Genomic DNA, 14,507 nt, shown 5'->3' with positions numbered 1-14,507 from the left:
GTCCCACAGGTGAGTGAGGCTATTCTCCATCCCTCTGACTTATTTCACTCAGCTAATAGTTTCTAGTCCACCCTAGTACAGGCGATTTCTAACAGCTGCGTAGTATTCCATTGTGTCTAATAGCTGTATAGCATTCCATGGGGTGTGCCAGTTTCCTCAGCCACTGTTTCCTGCCCACCTGTTGTTGGGCATCTGGACTGGTTCCAGATTTTAGCTATCATAAATAGTGCTGCAATGAACTAAGTGCAGAGGGCATTTTTGAATTGTTTGTGTTCTGGGGTATATCCCTACGAGTGGTATTACTAGATCATATGGAGCTCAACGTCCAGTTTTTTTTTGTTGTTGTTGTTTCTTTGGGCACTATGCAATGCTAAGAACTGAATCAAGATCTCCTACGACCCCCTACATGCAGAGCAGGTGCTCCAGGTCCTTCCCCTTCAGAAGAAAAGGCTGCCCCGAGGTCAGTGGAGGCCAATGTACTGCAGTCACATCCAGCTCTTGAAGACCACCTAGACAGCAAACGACACCTTCAGCTATTAAAACCAAGACTCCAAATTAAGAGGCTGGAGAGAGAGCAGCAGCCAGGACATTTGTCTTGCCTACTGTCCACCCAGGTTCGATGCTTTGTACCACATATGGTCCAGATCCCCACCCCCATCCAGAGTGATCCTGAGTGCAGAGGCAGGAGTAACCCCTGAACACCGCCAGCTGTGGCCCCAAACCCAAACACCAAGATCCAGAAAAAACAATTTACCTAACCTAGGTCCAGGAGCATGGCTTTTCTACTATTCAGCACCTGTCCACTATTTTCACTCTTGCCTGCCACTTGATAACACCAACCCCCCCCCCCCCATATTGACAGCTACTTAAAAATAAAGAGGTGCCTCTGTGTTTTAAAACTGAGATTTTCCTTCGGCTTAAGGAATGTTGGGCTGGACAGAAGCACAGGAGGTACCAGCCTGGGTTTGATCGCTGACAGACATCACCACCTAGAGTGACTACCAAGTCAAGAGCCAAGAAAAGGAAAAGCCACTAAGCGTCGCTGGGTGTGGCCCCAAAACAATAGTAACCAATGATGGGGGATCTTCCACTGATTTATTTATACTTGTGATGCTCAGAGTGAGGAAACCAAGAACACAGAACAGGATGGAAATTCCTGTTCCAGAAGGCCATTATTTCAAGAAAGCTCCAGCAGTCTCCATGACAGTGAGCAGCCTTTTGTAATGTTTCCTGAGTATGTCAATACACCTTGAGGAGGAGGCTGAGTGTGGAAAGGGTGTGCTTCCTGCATTCTCTTTCAGATTTCCAGGGGGGAGGGCTGCTCAGTGCATTTTTTTTCTTAAAAAGAGCGTAGTAGGGGGCCGGAGGGAGCAAGGGCATTTGCCTTGGACATGCATGGCTCACCCAGTTAGATTCCCGGCATCCCACAGTCCCCCCACAGTCTTCTGAGTGAAGAGCCAGAAAGAACCTAGTGCCGCAGGGTGCGTCTCAAGCCTTCCAAAGGGGGTTGGGGTACTAGGCCCCCCCAAAACACGAGGACCTCTGCTCCAGGGTATACATACACTCTCGACCAAGGCAGCTTTTGATAAAGTCCTTTTAATGGAAAATGTAAAACCCCTTTCAACTTTAATGTACAAAGCCATATGTAACACTTGCACTTTAACAAATAAAGCAAGCCAATGTTTTTAAAAAAATACATCATTAAATGTATATATGTATATATTTACATAGCATATTAATATTTAGCTTTAAAAGTTCACATAAATTTTACGAAAATGAGACAATTTTTAAATAAATTACACCTTTCGAAAATGTTTAATTGTACAGTCAATAGCTTCAACAAAATATTGAAGTGTCTGTATTTAGTATCTACTTATATACTTTGTATTTTACAAATTTTACAGTTATTTGGCAGTAATCTCCTCATTATGACATGAAGCTGTGCGATTCAGCGATTTCCCCAATGCAGGCGATGGCTGGTGTTTGTGTCCTAGTCTCACAGTTACTGTCTCAATGTAGTGAAAAATATCGGTTATTCTTAGTAAACTGTACAGGTCCCATTTACACGTGATCAACAATATAGCATAGATTTTTGTCTTTTTCTAAAAATAAATACATCATTTTAAATCTGGCATTTTCACAAATATCATACACACTATAATACAAAACAGCCCGGGAGCTGCTTTTCGATTTTAGCCTGTTTGAAGAGCTGACGTGGAAATCACAGGAACTGTGTCATATGCTATACTGCTGCGGTGTCACGACGAGCCATTACTACAGAGAGCTGAGTTGCTTGGCACCGGTGGTTTTAGGAGTTCGGCTGAAGTCCTCGCGCACACATGTCATTCCGAGGCGAATTCAAGTTCGGGAACTTGAACCGGACCGCACCTAGTTGTCTTCCATGTCCTCGAGTTCCTCTTCATGGACCTTCAGAGCTCTGACCATTTCCTTGACCGCATGATACAAGATGTTTTTAACCTGGAAGAGACGTCAGAGTTTGTCTCATCACTCGAGGCCAAAACATTTCAAGGGAGGAAAGGCAGAGAGAGCTCAAAGTGCTCTGCAGGAGGGAGCCCCGGACCGGGCTACTTGCCCCGCCGGAAGCAACTTCCAAGCACCATCAGGTGTGATGGGTCTCCAAGGGCTGGAACAGGTGGGACACCGGGGCTTGAACCCTGGCAACACACTGACACTTCTCCACTCTGGCCTGCTACCAGTAGCAGTGACCCCACCCCCCTGGAGTGAGAGTCAAATATATATTTTATCAGCGTCCATCTCCTAAAACATGGCTGTGCATGTCTCCCATTTCTGAATAAGAATGACTGTGAAAAAGAAGACAGGCAGGAAATTCGGCTCTTACCTGCAGTTTGTCATCATAATTGATTTCTTCCTTTAGAAGCCTCAATTCCTGCGTTAGATGAAACGACTGCACAAGATGTTCTGGAGACACGAAGTCTTCCGTTACCTGAATGCAGCTATGAAAATTCTGTACCTATGCCCAAAAAAAGTTGAATGTAATAAATGCAAGCGATGTTTCTATCGGACCTTTATTTCCCCCAAAAGGCAAGTGTATTTCAAACAGAAATTTGAATCCCTGAAAATCTTCACGTAGGGTGACTTTGTAAATCAAGTATTTTAATGAAACAAACTGCTCCAAGAAATTTTTTCTGAGACTGAAAAACAGATTCAAGGATTCATTTTGTCATGGGAGATGTTCTGGACCAGTGCACTCAAAATCAGATTTTCATTTTGTTTTTGGGTCACACCTGACAGCGCTCAGGGGTTCCTCCTGGCTCTACGCTCAGAAATCGCTCCTGGCAGGCATGGGGGCCATATAGGACGCCAGGATTTGAACCAATCACCTTAGATCCTGGATCGGCTGCTTGCAAGGCAAACGCCGCTGTGCTATCTCTCTGGCCCCGACCTTATTTTTGTCTTTAAAAGTTGACCTAATAAATAAAATACCCTCCATGGGGCCAGAGCGAGAGCATGGTGGGTAGCTGCTTGAAACTTCATTCACCAAGGTAACATGTAAGCAAAGCCTTAAAGAGGAAGAGGAAGGACTCCTAGATAAAAGATTAGCAAATACAATGGACCTTTATGCAAATTGCTACAAAAAAAATCAATGTTGGGCAAATTAATCAGAATTTTTAATTATTAAAGAATCATTGCTATTTACAAAGAATAAAGAATTCGCAGTACTATTTCCAACCAAGAGTCACCTGCATTTGGCCAGTGCACGCTGGAGACTATTGAAGTTTTTGGGGTTTTTTTTGGTTTTTGGGCCACACCCGGTAACACTCAGGGATTACTCCTGGCTATGCGCTCAGAAGTCACTCCTGGCTTGGGGGACCATATGGGACGCCGGGGGATCAAACCGCGGTCCGACCAAGGCTAGCGCAGGCAAGGCAGGCACCTTACCTCTAGGCCACCGCCTGGCCCCTATTGAAGTGTTTCTAAGGCAGGTGCTGCTTTGGGTTTTTTGGGTCCTGAATGAAACTAGTTCCTATCTTTTCTGTCTCGATAGTCTTCCACCCTGGCTTTTTGGAGAGTGCCCGGGGTGCTCAGGGTTTAGTCCTGATTGCACTGGAGGGGCTGTATCGTAGTGCTAGGGATCAACCTAGGTCAAGTATGTATGTCTCCAACCCATTGGAGACTCTCTCCAGCCCCACCTCGTTTTTCTAAGTCAACTACTGAGGACTGACTGTATAGTATCTTCCCCCTACAAGAAACCTCAAATTATATTTTAGCCCAATAAATCACAAATAATATAAAATGAGAACTCGGATTCAAATGGATTTGTGCTTTAGGTTCTCAAAGCAGATCTCTATTAAGCAGCTCTACTTTTTTTTTTCTTTTGGTTTCTGGGTCACACCCAGCAGTGCTCAGGGGTTACTCCTGGCTCTACAAATCTAGAAATTGTTCCTGGCAGGCTCGGGGACCATATAGGATGCCAGGATTCGAACCACCTTCCTTCTGCATGCAAGGCAAATGCTCTACCTTCATGCTATCTCTCTGGCCCCCAATATTTATTTTTTAAGAGGTTACTTGTAAAAAACGTTCTGCATAAAATTGTACTGCTGTACCTTAAATTCAAATTTTTGATTTATTCTCTTAAGCAAAAACAAAAATTTAACTCCTGAGGCTGTAGGACCATTTTCTTGCATGTAGCCAGCCCAGGTTTGGTCCTCGACACCCTACATAGTCTCCCAAGCCCACCAAGAGTGGGCAAAGAGCCAGGAGTAAGCCCTGGCATGGATGGGTGCGGCCACAAAAGGAAACGAGACCAAGGTTCTTAGTCCCGGGCTGAAGACTGACTTCGCTGCCAAACACCGGTTCCTTTCTACTTTCTTAACTACCACCAAGTCACTGAGCTGATTTATAGAAAGAAAAGCTAAGAGCAAAAACCAAAACACTTCCTTTCTGTAAACACACTGGAAATCCGTCAGTCTATACCTGATGAAGCGCTCCTGCCGGCAGGACGATGGCATCACCGAGGAACTGGATAAGAGTCCAGGTTTTGACTCCATATTCCTCAAGCAGCCTCTGGCGAAGCTTTCGGTTCACGTACCAACTCTGGTCACGTATGGGATCATGCTCCGGGAGAACTTCAAGACCTTGCTCTTTTGAAACCTGTGTGAATTTAAAAAAATACACATTCACCAATTTAAATAGAAGGAAATTAAGTATTTTCTTTTTTTTTTGTTTTGTTTTGTTTTTTTTTGGGGGGGTGGCACACCCGTTTGACATTCAGGGGTTACTCCTGGCTATGCGCTCAGAAATCGCCGCTGGCTTGGGGAAACCAAATGGGACGCCGGGGGATCAAACTGCAGTCTGTCCTAGGCTAGTGCTTGCAAGGAAGACGCCTTACCTCTGGCGCCACCTTCCAGCCCTGAAATTATTTTCAGCTGAGTTTCCAGTCTTTAAAAAATAGCAGTCTTGGGGCCGGGTAGGTGGCGCTGGAGGTAAGGTGTCTGCCTTGCAAGCGCTAGCCAAGGAAGGACCGCGGTTCGATCCCCCGGCGTCCCATATGGTCCCCCCAAGCCAGGGGCGATTTCTGAGCGCATAGCCAGGAGTAACCCCTGAGCGTCAAATGGGTGTGGCCCAAAAACCAAAAAAAAAAAAAAAAAAAAAAATAGCAGTCTTGACTATAGAGATAAAGTACAACAGGCAAGAAAAGGGCTTGGGGCCCAGAGAGATAGCACAGCGGCGTTTGCCTTGCAAGCAGCCAATCCAGGACCCAAGGTGGTTGGTTCGAATCCCGGTGTCCCATATGGTCCCCCGTGCCTGCCAGGAGCTATTTCTGAGCAGACAGCCAGGAGTAACCCCTGAGCATCGCCGGGTGTGGCCCAAAAACAAAAAAAAACAAAAAAAAAAAGGGCTTGAACTCATCATTCCAGGTTGATATACTTTCATTTAAAATATCCAACTAGGGGCCGGAGAGATGGCATGAGGTAAGGCGTTTGCCTTGCATGCAGACGGGGGTTCGAACCCCGGTATCCCATATGGTCCTCCGAGCCTGCCGGGGGCGATTTTTGAGTGTAGAGCCAGGAGTAGCCCCTGAGTGCTGCCGGGTGTGACCCAACCCCCCCCCCCAATCCAACTACAAGGTATGACTATTTTTTTTTTTGGTTTTTGGTTTTTGGTTTTTGGGCCACACCCTGTGACGCTCAGGGGTTACTCCTGGCTATGCGCTCAGAAGTTGCTCCTGGCTTCTTGGGGGACCATATGGGACGCCGGGGGATCGAACCGCGGTCCATCCTAGGCTAGCGCAGGCAAGGCAGGCACCTTACCTCCAGCGCCACCGCCCGGCCCCAAGGTATGACTATTAAAATGAGTGAGATTATGAGAATAGCAGCTCAGGGCAGAAGTCAATAATACCAACAAATTAAAAGTGTTTTTGAATTGACAGCGGCTTGACATATTTTTATTTTTCTTTTTTTTTTTCTTTTTTTTTTTTTGGTTTTTGGGCCACACCCTGTGACGCTCAGGGGTTACTCCTGGCTATGCGCTCAGAAGTTGCTCCTGGCTTCTTGGGGGACCATATGGGACGCCGGGGGATCGAACCGCGGTCCGTCCTAGGCTAGCGCAGGCAAGGCAGGCACCTTACCTCCAGCGCCACCGCCCGGCCCCCATATTTTTATTTTTCATCGAGGTGACGACAGGGACATAAGGAGTCTCACTGGGCCAACCCGCAATAGCTCCAGGCTTAGGCCCAGCTGCAGTGGGCTTGCCTACTCGCAGTGGCAGGAAACTGGAATGCGACGCTTGACCTGGGCACCAGAAGTGCAAGCCATGGACTCCCATCCAGCCCTCACCTCGCTCCTCAGAACATCTCTTTTCGGCTATGGTGCTGGTCAAGGGCAGCACTGTTTTTTGGGGTAGTGTTCGTGCAGACCTGCCTGTAATATTGCCGAAAACTACTTGCAGTGAAAGCCACATGCAGACCAGGAATCAGTCGGCTTGGCTGCCAGGCCCAAACTAGGTTCAGGGCATATAGGCGCACGGGCTAATGTGTAGCCTGACACTTGCGAGGCAGGGACTTTACTTACTGTGCCAGGTCCCATAACAAGTGAAAAGACTTTTTGTGGGGGGGTGGGGGGGTGGGTGGGGTTAGATTTATAAGCAAAACTTCGTACAAACCTACACTGTGACTTAGAAAATATAGAACTTGGGCCCGGAGAGATAGCACAGCGGCGTTTGCCTTGCAAGCAGCCGATTCAGGACCAAAGGTGGTTGGTTCGAATCCCAGTGTCCCATAGGGTCCCCCGTGCCTGCCAGGAGCTATTTCTGAGCAGACAGCCAGGAGTAACTCCTGAGCACCAACGGGTGTGGCCCAAAAACAAAAAAACAAACAAGCAAAAACAAAACAAAACAAAAAAAATAATAAATAAAATAAAATAAAATATAGAACTTATTCATTTACTTCAATAACGGTATCTTCCTTCCTTGATACAAAAAATACTTCATTACCTTACAATGCTAAATGCCAAGTTACTTTAAAAAGGCAGATCCTGGGGCTGAAGAGATAGTGGGCAGGGCTGCTTGCCTGGCATTCGAGTGATTTAAGTCTTGATCCCCAGCATCCCATATGGTCCCCCAGTGCACGAGCAAGAATAATCCCTGAGTGTAGAGACAGACTCAAGCAGGGAGCCCTGCACTCAAGAATGTGACGACAGAGCACGGTGCTGGGAACAGCCCTCAGAACCACAGGGCATCAGTGCCCTCTTGATCCCAAAATCCCTGCTCATATTATGGCTTCTGTGATCATGGGGTTTCATGCTGAACACGATTAGCCAAATCTATCCGACGACCTTTGCTCAAGGGGAAGAGAAAGACCGTCTGCAAGCTCAAATACCTTTTGAAGGAATTCTCTGATCTTGTCGATGTCTTTCCCAGCAAAAATATGCCAGAGAGCACCAGGCACTTCACTCGAGTCCTTCAATCGCTTCCTGAAAACATCATCTAAATCTTCTTCTTCAAATTTCTTCAGGATTCCTGCAACAGAGTCCTTTGAAATGAGTCCCTGAGTCTAGCAGACCCAACCAAGGCCGAGTTCAAGCCTCCTCCAAATGATCAGTGCAGCAACATGCCTGACAACATCAGTACTTAGGTTCATTGGTTTTCTACCAACCTCAAGTAAGAGGATATTCAAATTAATCCCAAGAGCTTCTTCTTCTTCTTCTTCTTTTTTGGTTTTTGGGCCACACCTGGCGGTGCTCCTGGCTGTCTGCTCAGAAATAGCTCCTGGCAGGCACGGGGGACCATATGGGACACCAGGATTCGAACCAACCACCTTTGGTCCTGGATCGGCTGCTTGCAAGGCAAACGCCGCTGTGCTATCTCTCCGGGCCCCCCAAGAGCTTCTACTCAAACTTTCATCCCGTCTAAATGAGGTTTGTCAAAAGTGACCTGTGCTTTTCCTAAAATGCTTTCTGATGTACCGAGGACTTTCACAATCACTTAATTAACGGAACTGTGCCACTAGCTAGTAAGGGAGGCAAAGATCATAATCTTTCATCAAATGCCTTCTCTGCATCGATTGATATGATCAAAAACATGGAACGCTTCATGAATTTGCGTGTCATCCCTACGCAGGGGCCATGGGCCATGCCAATCTTCTCTGCATCGTTCCAATTTCAGTATATGTGCTGCTGAAGCGAGCACAAAAAGACCATAATCGTTAATACCTGAATCGATTCAGTCAAAGTGAGCGCTCATTATTATGACTAACGGAAGAAAAAAATTCCGATTAATTCTTAGGGGATTTCTACTTGTCCGAGCTGACCTCTAAGCAAGCGCAAATGTTTCAGGTTGCCATTCAAGGCAACGACAGACCATTTTCCTGACCTCTTAACAAACTGAATTTACTGTTCCATATGTGTACGAAGGGGTAGAAAGCTTTTCGTTAAAACTATTTTTTAATTGAGGCCGTGACTTAATATTACAACTGTTTCCACATACATACAACCCCACAGCGTAAGCAGAGCTGACCACCCTCTCCCAAGGACCCCTTCAAAGCACCCCACCACGTCAGCTCTGTGGATCACTTCTGCTGGGTGGCTTTGGCTCTTACGTCACTGCCTGGCGGTACCATTCGGTCCCGTATATTAGGGACATCATAAAAAGATTTTCATTTAAAACGTGGCCTTTGATTTTCTTTCTTTCTTGGTTTCTGGGCCATACCCGGCGGTGCTCGAGTTACTCCAGGCTCTGTGCTCAAGAGACCATAATGAATGCCAGGGACGAAATTTGGGCCAGCCATGTGCAAGGCGCACCCTATCTGTTGTGCTATCTCTCTGACCCCCAGATGGCCAATTTTTGAATGTAGTACAGAAAAGTCTTTATCTAACTTCTAACTTCACAACAGTGAATTGTTAACTTTGGGTTTGGGGCTACTGCAGTGGCGCTCAGGGCTTACATTAATTTTGGTGTCAGTCAATGCAGCCAAGCAAACCTGGGCTGGCCACTTGATACTGTGGCCCAAACTGTAACATTGCTCCAGTCTTGACAACAGTGAATGTTTTGAAGATCTCATATTATAGGAGAAAAAACGTTTACAGCCTCAGGGCCAGGAAGATAGTAGAGCCAGGAGTAAGCACAAAGCAACATCTGGTATGACCCCCCCCCCAATAAAACCCACACACAATTATGGTCTTCTACCAAGAATACATCAAATATTTTCTAAATTTTGACAATTTCTCAAATTGAACACTCAATGTTTTTGTAAGGTGTCAGATAATGTCCGAGATTTTTGAAAGTTAGCATGAAATATAATCAAAACTTCAAAAATAATAAAATAAAAAAATAATGAAATCAGGGGCCAGAGAGATAGCACAGGTAAGGCATTTGCCTTGCATTCAGCAGACCTGGGATAGACCCGTTTGATTCCTGGCATCCCTTATCGTTGACCCTTGAGCATCATGGGGTGTGGCCCCAAAAACCAATCAACTGATAAACTGCTTTAAAAATAAAAGACTGGGGGCCAGAGAGATAGCACAACTGCGTTTGCCTTGCAAGCAGCTGACCCAGGACCTAAGGTGATTGGTTCGAATCTTGGCCGTCCCATATGGTCCCTCATGCATACCAGGAGCTATTTCTAAGCAGACAGCCAGGAGTAACCCCCTGAGCACCGCTGGGTGTGGTCCAAAAACAAAAAACAAACAAACAAACAAAAGACTAAAAGAAAAAAGACTAATGAAAACAGAATACCCCTTTATCAACTGCAGTGTTAACCCATACTAGTAAGTCAGTAATTTATTGATCAGCTGATAATTCAAAGACTATTTACTATCTCTTAAATTACGTACCTGCTTTTGAGAGAATGCCATTTCCTTTTGCTATGCCAACATAAACTAGAATATTTACAACATCGGAAACTTCAACGTGGAGATTTGTTGTTCCTATGTCATGATCTTTGGCAGCAACTACACCTGTATAAGAAACAAATATTTACTTGGAGGAACATTTTATATATCCTAAATATTCCTTACACAAGCTATCTCTATGACAAATTAAATTCTAACCCGAGTTTTAATGTTTTCCGAAATCTGCCCACCAAAATGCACAGACTATGCTATCCACTTAAAAACCACTTAAATTATGGGCCAGAAGGCTACAAAATTGGGTAAGACAGTGGCCTTGCATACGGTTGACCTGGTTTGGTACCTGAGTGGTCCCCTGAGAAGAGGCCCAGGAATAAGCCCTGAGCACCAAGAGGTCTAGCCTCCTGCCCCTGAAAGGAACCAAGTCAAATTGGAAAACACGAGTGATTTATAAGGAACTAGCAGGTACTGCAACTCCTAATGCAACGTTTATGGAGAAGGGGCCATGGCTTAAGTTGTGGAGTCCACAACAGCTTGTACACGGCCTGGAGCTTGATTACAGACTCTGAATGGTGTCCTGACCTCCAAACAGAAGACAGCCGAGCCTAACTTAATGATAATATTGAGAAACATTTCAATGGATTAGCAGGACCTACAATCTATTAGACAATTTATCTCTGGACAGAAGGCAGTTAAGATTCCACGTCGAAAGAAGCACAAGCATATACTAACCGTAAGCACTGCACAACCTGGGTCCGAGATCAGGGCGCACAAAAAATCCTGGCAAGTGGGAGGCCAAATTGAACTTTCCTTCTGGATTACAATATTCTGGCAGCGGCAAACTTTTTAAGAGATCATCGTATCTGAAGAACAACAAGAGTGCATTCTCTTGAATCAAGATTTACGTTTCTAAACCATGATTTTTATATATATGATCTTCAAGTTTTCCAAAACATGAGTTAACCTTTCTTAAAGACTTTTACAGGTGATTCTCTCCCTGATAAACTTCAATCCAAGTTCAAAGGAATGCATTTACACTAGGATAACGACCACTTACAATTCCATTTTTGCAACCATGGAAAAATTATAAAAGGAGGGAGGGAGGGAGGGGGTCAAACAAGACCTCAAGCCCTTTGACAGAAGTGTTCACTTCTTCCCTTCCATTTCTAATGGACAGAAACGCTTAAGATTTTCCCTGGCTAAAATCACAAAGGTTTTAGCGGTGGGCACTTTTTGTTCCTTACTTTTAACTGTGGAAGACAATGCTTTACGGGAATAACTACTGTTAAATAATTCTACTTCTAGGGTAATTTCATCTCCACCTCAAAAAGCTATGTATAAAGTTTCAAAAGGCATACCTTGCTGGCATCATAGTCTTGAAGTCTTCTCCAGAAGGACAATCTTTCAATTTTAAAACAACTGTTTCTCCAGTTTTCATTTTTTGCCGTTCTATAAAGAGTGCAGTGAATTACTAAAAAACTTAATTGCCCCTTTAATTTTTATATCGGAAAAAATAAAACAATTTTGGACAACAGGTACTAAGCGAATGCTAGAATTTCATTCAACCTTTTTATATAATTTTATGATCATATATATGGCATAATTGTACTACATATCTGTAATACTAAGAAATAACACCAAAAACAAAAACCTAAATCTTTTGAGAATTCTCTTTAACTTTTCAAGACGCTTTAGATACAAGGGAGTTTTTAGAAGGTGGCCCAAAATAACTCATATGATAAACAGTATAAATGCTTCTTATGGCTCAAATAAATTAGAGTGGAGCCAGGAATAGAGACCCATCTTTTTTCCTTTTTTTTGGATCACACCCAGCAGCACTCTGGGGACCAAATGGGATGATGGGATTCAAAAAACAGGGTCCATCCCGTTGGGCTACATGTGAGGCAAATCCCTTACCACTGTGCTATTGCTCCGGTCCCCAAGTATTTCTTTTTAAAAGACAACAAAATATTGAAGGTTCAAAGATTAAAAAATCTCTTCAATCGCAACTGCTACTTAGCACTTGGGGGGTGAAACAAGAAAACAGACCCAAGTAGAACGTACTTGAAACTTCTTCAAAGCCATCCCAGAACTCCTTGGCACTGCCGTTGGAAACGATGCTGTCCTTACAGTTGAGAAGATCAGCTTGGTTGTCGCCAAAATCAAGACTTATCGATTCCGCCTTCCACAAGTTGCTGTTCATTTTCTTATGCAAGCCTGAAACCACTGCAGGCTTGTAAATAAATAAGTGAAAGGATTTATTTCAGATATTTTATTTTATATGTGCGAGCAGCAAAACATTTTTTAGAACTAATGACAAATTTTGAGAAAAGGTTATTAAAAATAGTTCCTAAGAGCAATGAGAAAGTCATACCAGAAGCTGTTTATTACAACAGAAGTATAAATGTATAGCTCTGCCTCTATGCTTTTGGGTCACATTCCGGATGTAGTAACATGCCAACAGGCATCAGTTTAATAGGATTAAAAATACAAATGTACGGGTTGGAGTGGTAGTGCAGTGGTAGGGCGTTTGCCTGGCATGTGGCTGACCCAGGATGGACCTGGTTGGATTCCCCGGCGTCCCATATGGTCCTCCAAGGCAGGATGGATTTTTTTTTTTTTTGATTTTTTGGGCCACACCCGGTAACTCTCAGGGGTTACTCCTGACTATGCGCTCAGAAGTTGCTCCTGGCTTGGGGGACCATATGGGACACCGGGGGATCGAACCACGGTCCGTCCAAGGCTAGCGCAGGCAAGGCAGGCACCTTACCTTTAGTGCCACGGCCCGGCCCGGCAGGATGGATTTCTGATCTGAATGCAGGCTATAAGAAGTAACCTCTGAGTATCCAAAACGAAGAAAAAAACAACAACAACAAAAAAACCAGGAATCCAGAATAATCATTCTGGGAACCTCCTGATGTTTCTGATATCCTGTCTACCTCAAATGTGTTAAGTTGGGGGGCCGGAAAGATAGCACGAAGGTAAGATGTTTGCCTTTCATGCAGAAGGTTGGTGGTTCAAATCCCGGCATCCCATATGGTCCCCGGAGCCTGCCAGGAGCGATTTCTGAGCATACCGCTGCCGGGTGTGATCCAAAAACAACAACAACAACAAAAGTGTAAAGTTCCCTTTATACCTGTCCCTAAATATAGAACCTATATTATCCATCACTTGTGAACTTCAGCTCCACTGTAAGTGAACTCAATCAGCCTAAACACTCACCTGTCCGTGTTTCCAGCACTCTCTGAAAAGCTTCCAATTATTGCTGTTCTTATGATCCTTGAGCCACAGAATGTGGTCCTCACAGACCCAAGAGTGTGGTATGTCGCTGTGCAATTTATGGTTTTCATCCACGACGGGTTTTCTTTCCGTTGGCTCCTCTTTCTCCGACTTTGAATTCATCTTAGCAACTTTATTTGGTGGAATTTTGTTTTCAACAACTGAAGCAATAATATCATCAAGAATATTGGGCATAGTTCTTCCACTTTTACCACTCTGTTTCAGGGGGAAAAATGTAAGATGAAATGTATACACTTCTAAACATTCATTTTGATTTATTGTCAATATAATGAGGAAATAGTTAACATAAACAATATAGTTACCGTATTTTCCGGCGTATAAGACTTTTGAAACAAAAAAAAGTCAACCGAAAAATCAGGGGTTGTCTTATACGCCGAATATATCCCGAAAAATGTTTCAATATGCCACTAAACAAAAATCGTCTGAATACTGCCACAAAACGAATTTTCCAACTCGATCCTGCACCAATCACTGCCAGGCTGCTCGGACCCTCAGCCAATCCAAGCAGGCTTTTGATGTATGCAAATTAGACACTGTTCTGCACCAATCACTGACAGGCTGCTCGGACCGCCTCTCTGACTCAGCCAATCCAAGCAGGCTTTTGATGCATGCAAATGAGACAATGTTCTGCACCAATCGCTGCCAGGCTGCTCGGACCGCCTCTCGGACAGTATAACCTTTGAACCTTTGCTTGTTGGGATTGGCTCACTGTGGTACATACAATTGCAGCACGGGAACATCCTGTCTGATAGAGCGAATAGAGGCCTAAACCTATGTTTTAACTGCAAAATTAGGGGTCGTCTTATATGCCGGCAAATACGGTGATTGTTATTATTTTTGATTTTTGGGTCACACCAGGCAGCACTTGGGCTACTCCTTGCT

At 44.5% G+C, this 14,507-nt stretch overlaps 1 protein-coding gene and 1 pseudogene across 1 annotated transcript in view; both read right to left on the bottom strand.

The window, feature by feature from the left end:
• Nucleotides 1–1,580: 1,580 nt before the first annotated feature.
• Nucleotides 1,581–14,507, bottom strand: part of JMJD1C (jumonji domain containing 1C) — a 191,779-nt gene continuing 178,852 nt past the window's right edge. The window contains exons 18-26 of the mRNA XM_049790618.1: nucleotides 13,548–13,820; nucleotides 12,390–12,558; nucleotides 11,684–11,774; nucleotides 11,058–11,188; nucleotides 10,311–10,433; nucleotides 7,859–7,998; nucleotides 4,957–5,133; nucleotides 2,861–2,992; nucleotides 1,581–2,478 (exon numbers count right to left, since the gene is read on the bottom strand). Coding sequence (XP_049646575.1) covers nucleotides 2,389–2,478; nucleotides 2,861–2,992; nucleotides 4,957–5,133; nucleotides 7,859–7,998; nucleotides 10,311–10,433; nucleotides 11,058–11,188; nucleotides 11,684–11,774; nucleotides 12,390–12,558; nucleotides 13,548–13,820 — 1,326 coding nt within the window. The 3' untranslated portion in view covers nucleotides 1,581–2,388. The remainder of the gene's footprint in view (nucleotides 2,479–2,860; nucleotides 2,993–4,956; nucleotides 5,134–7,858; nucleotides 7,999–10,310; nucleotides 10,434–11,057; nucleotides 11,189–11,683; nucleotides 11,775–12,389; nucleotides 12,559–13,547; nucleotides 13,821–14,507) is intronic.
• Nucleotides 8,554–8,667, bottom strand: LOC125995430 (uncharacterized; annotated as a pseudogene).

This window comes from Suncus etruscus, chromosome 17 (genome assembly GCF_024139225.1).
Source record: "Suncus etruscus isolate mSunEtr1 chromosome 17, mSunEtr1.pri.cur, whole genome shotgun sequence".
NCBI classification, from domain to species: Eukaryota; Metazoa; Chordata; class Mammalia; order Eulipotyphla; family Soricidae; genus Suncus; species Suncus etruscus.
Note: the sequence above shows the minus strand (reverse complement) of the source record. Positions and strands in the feature narration are given on the sequence as shown.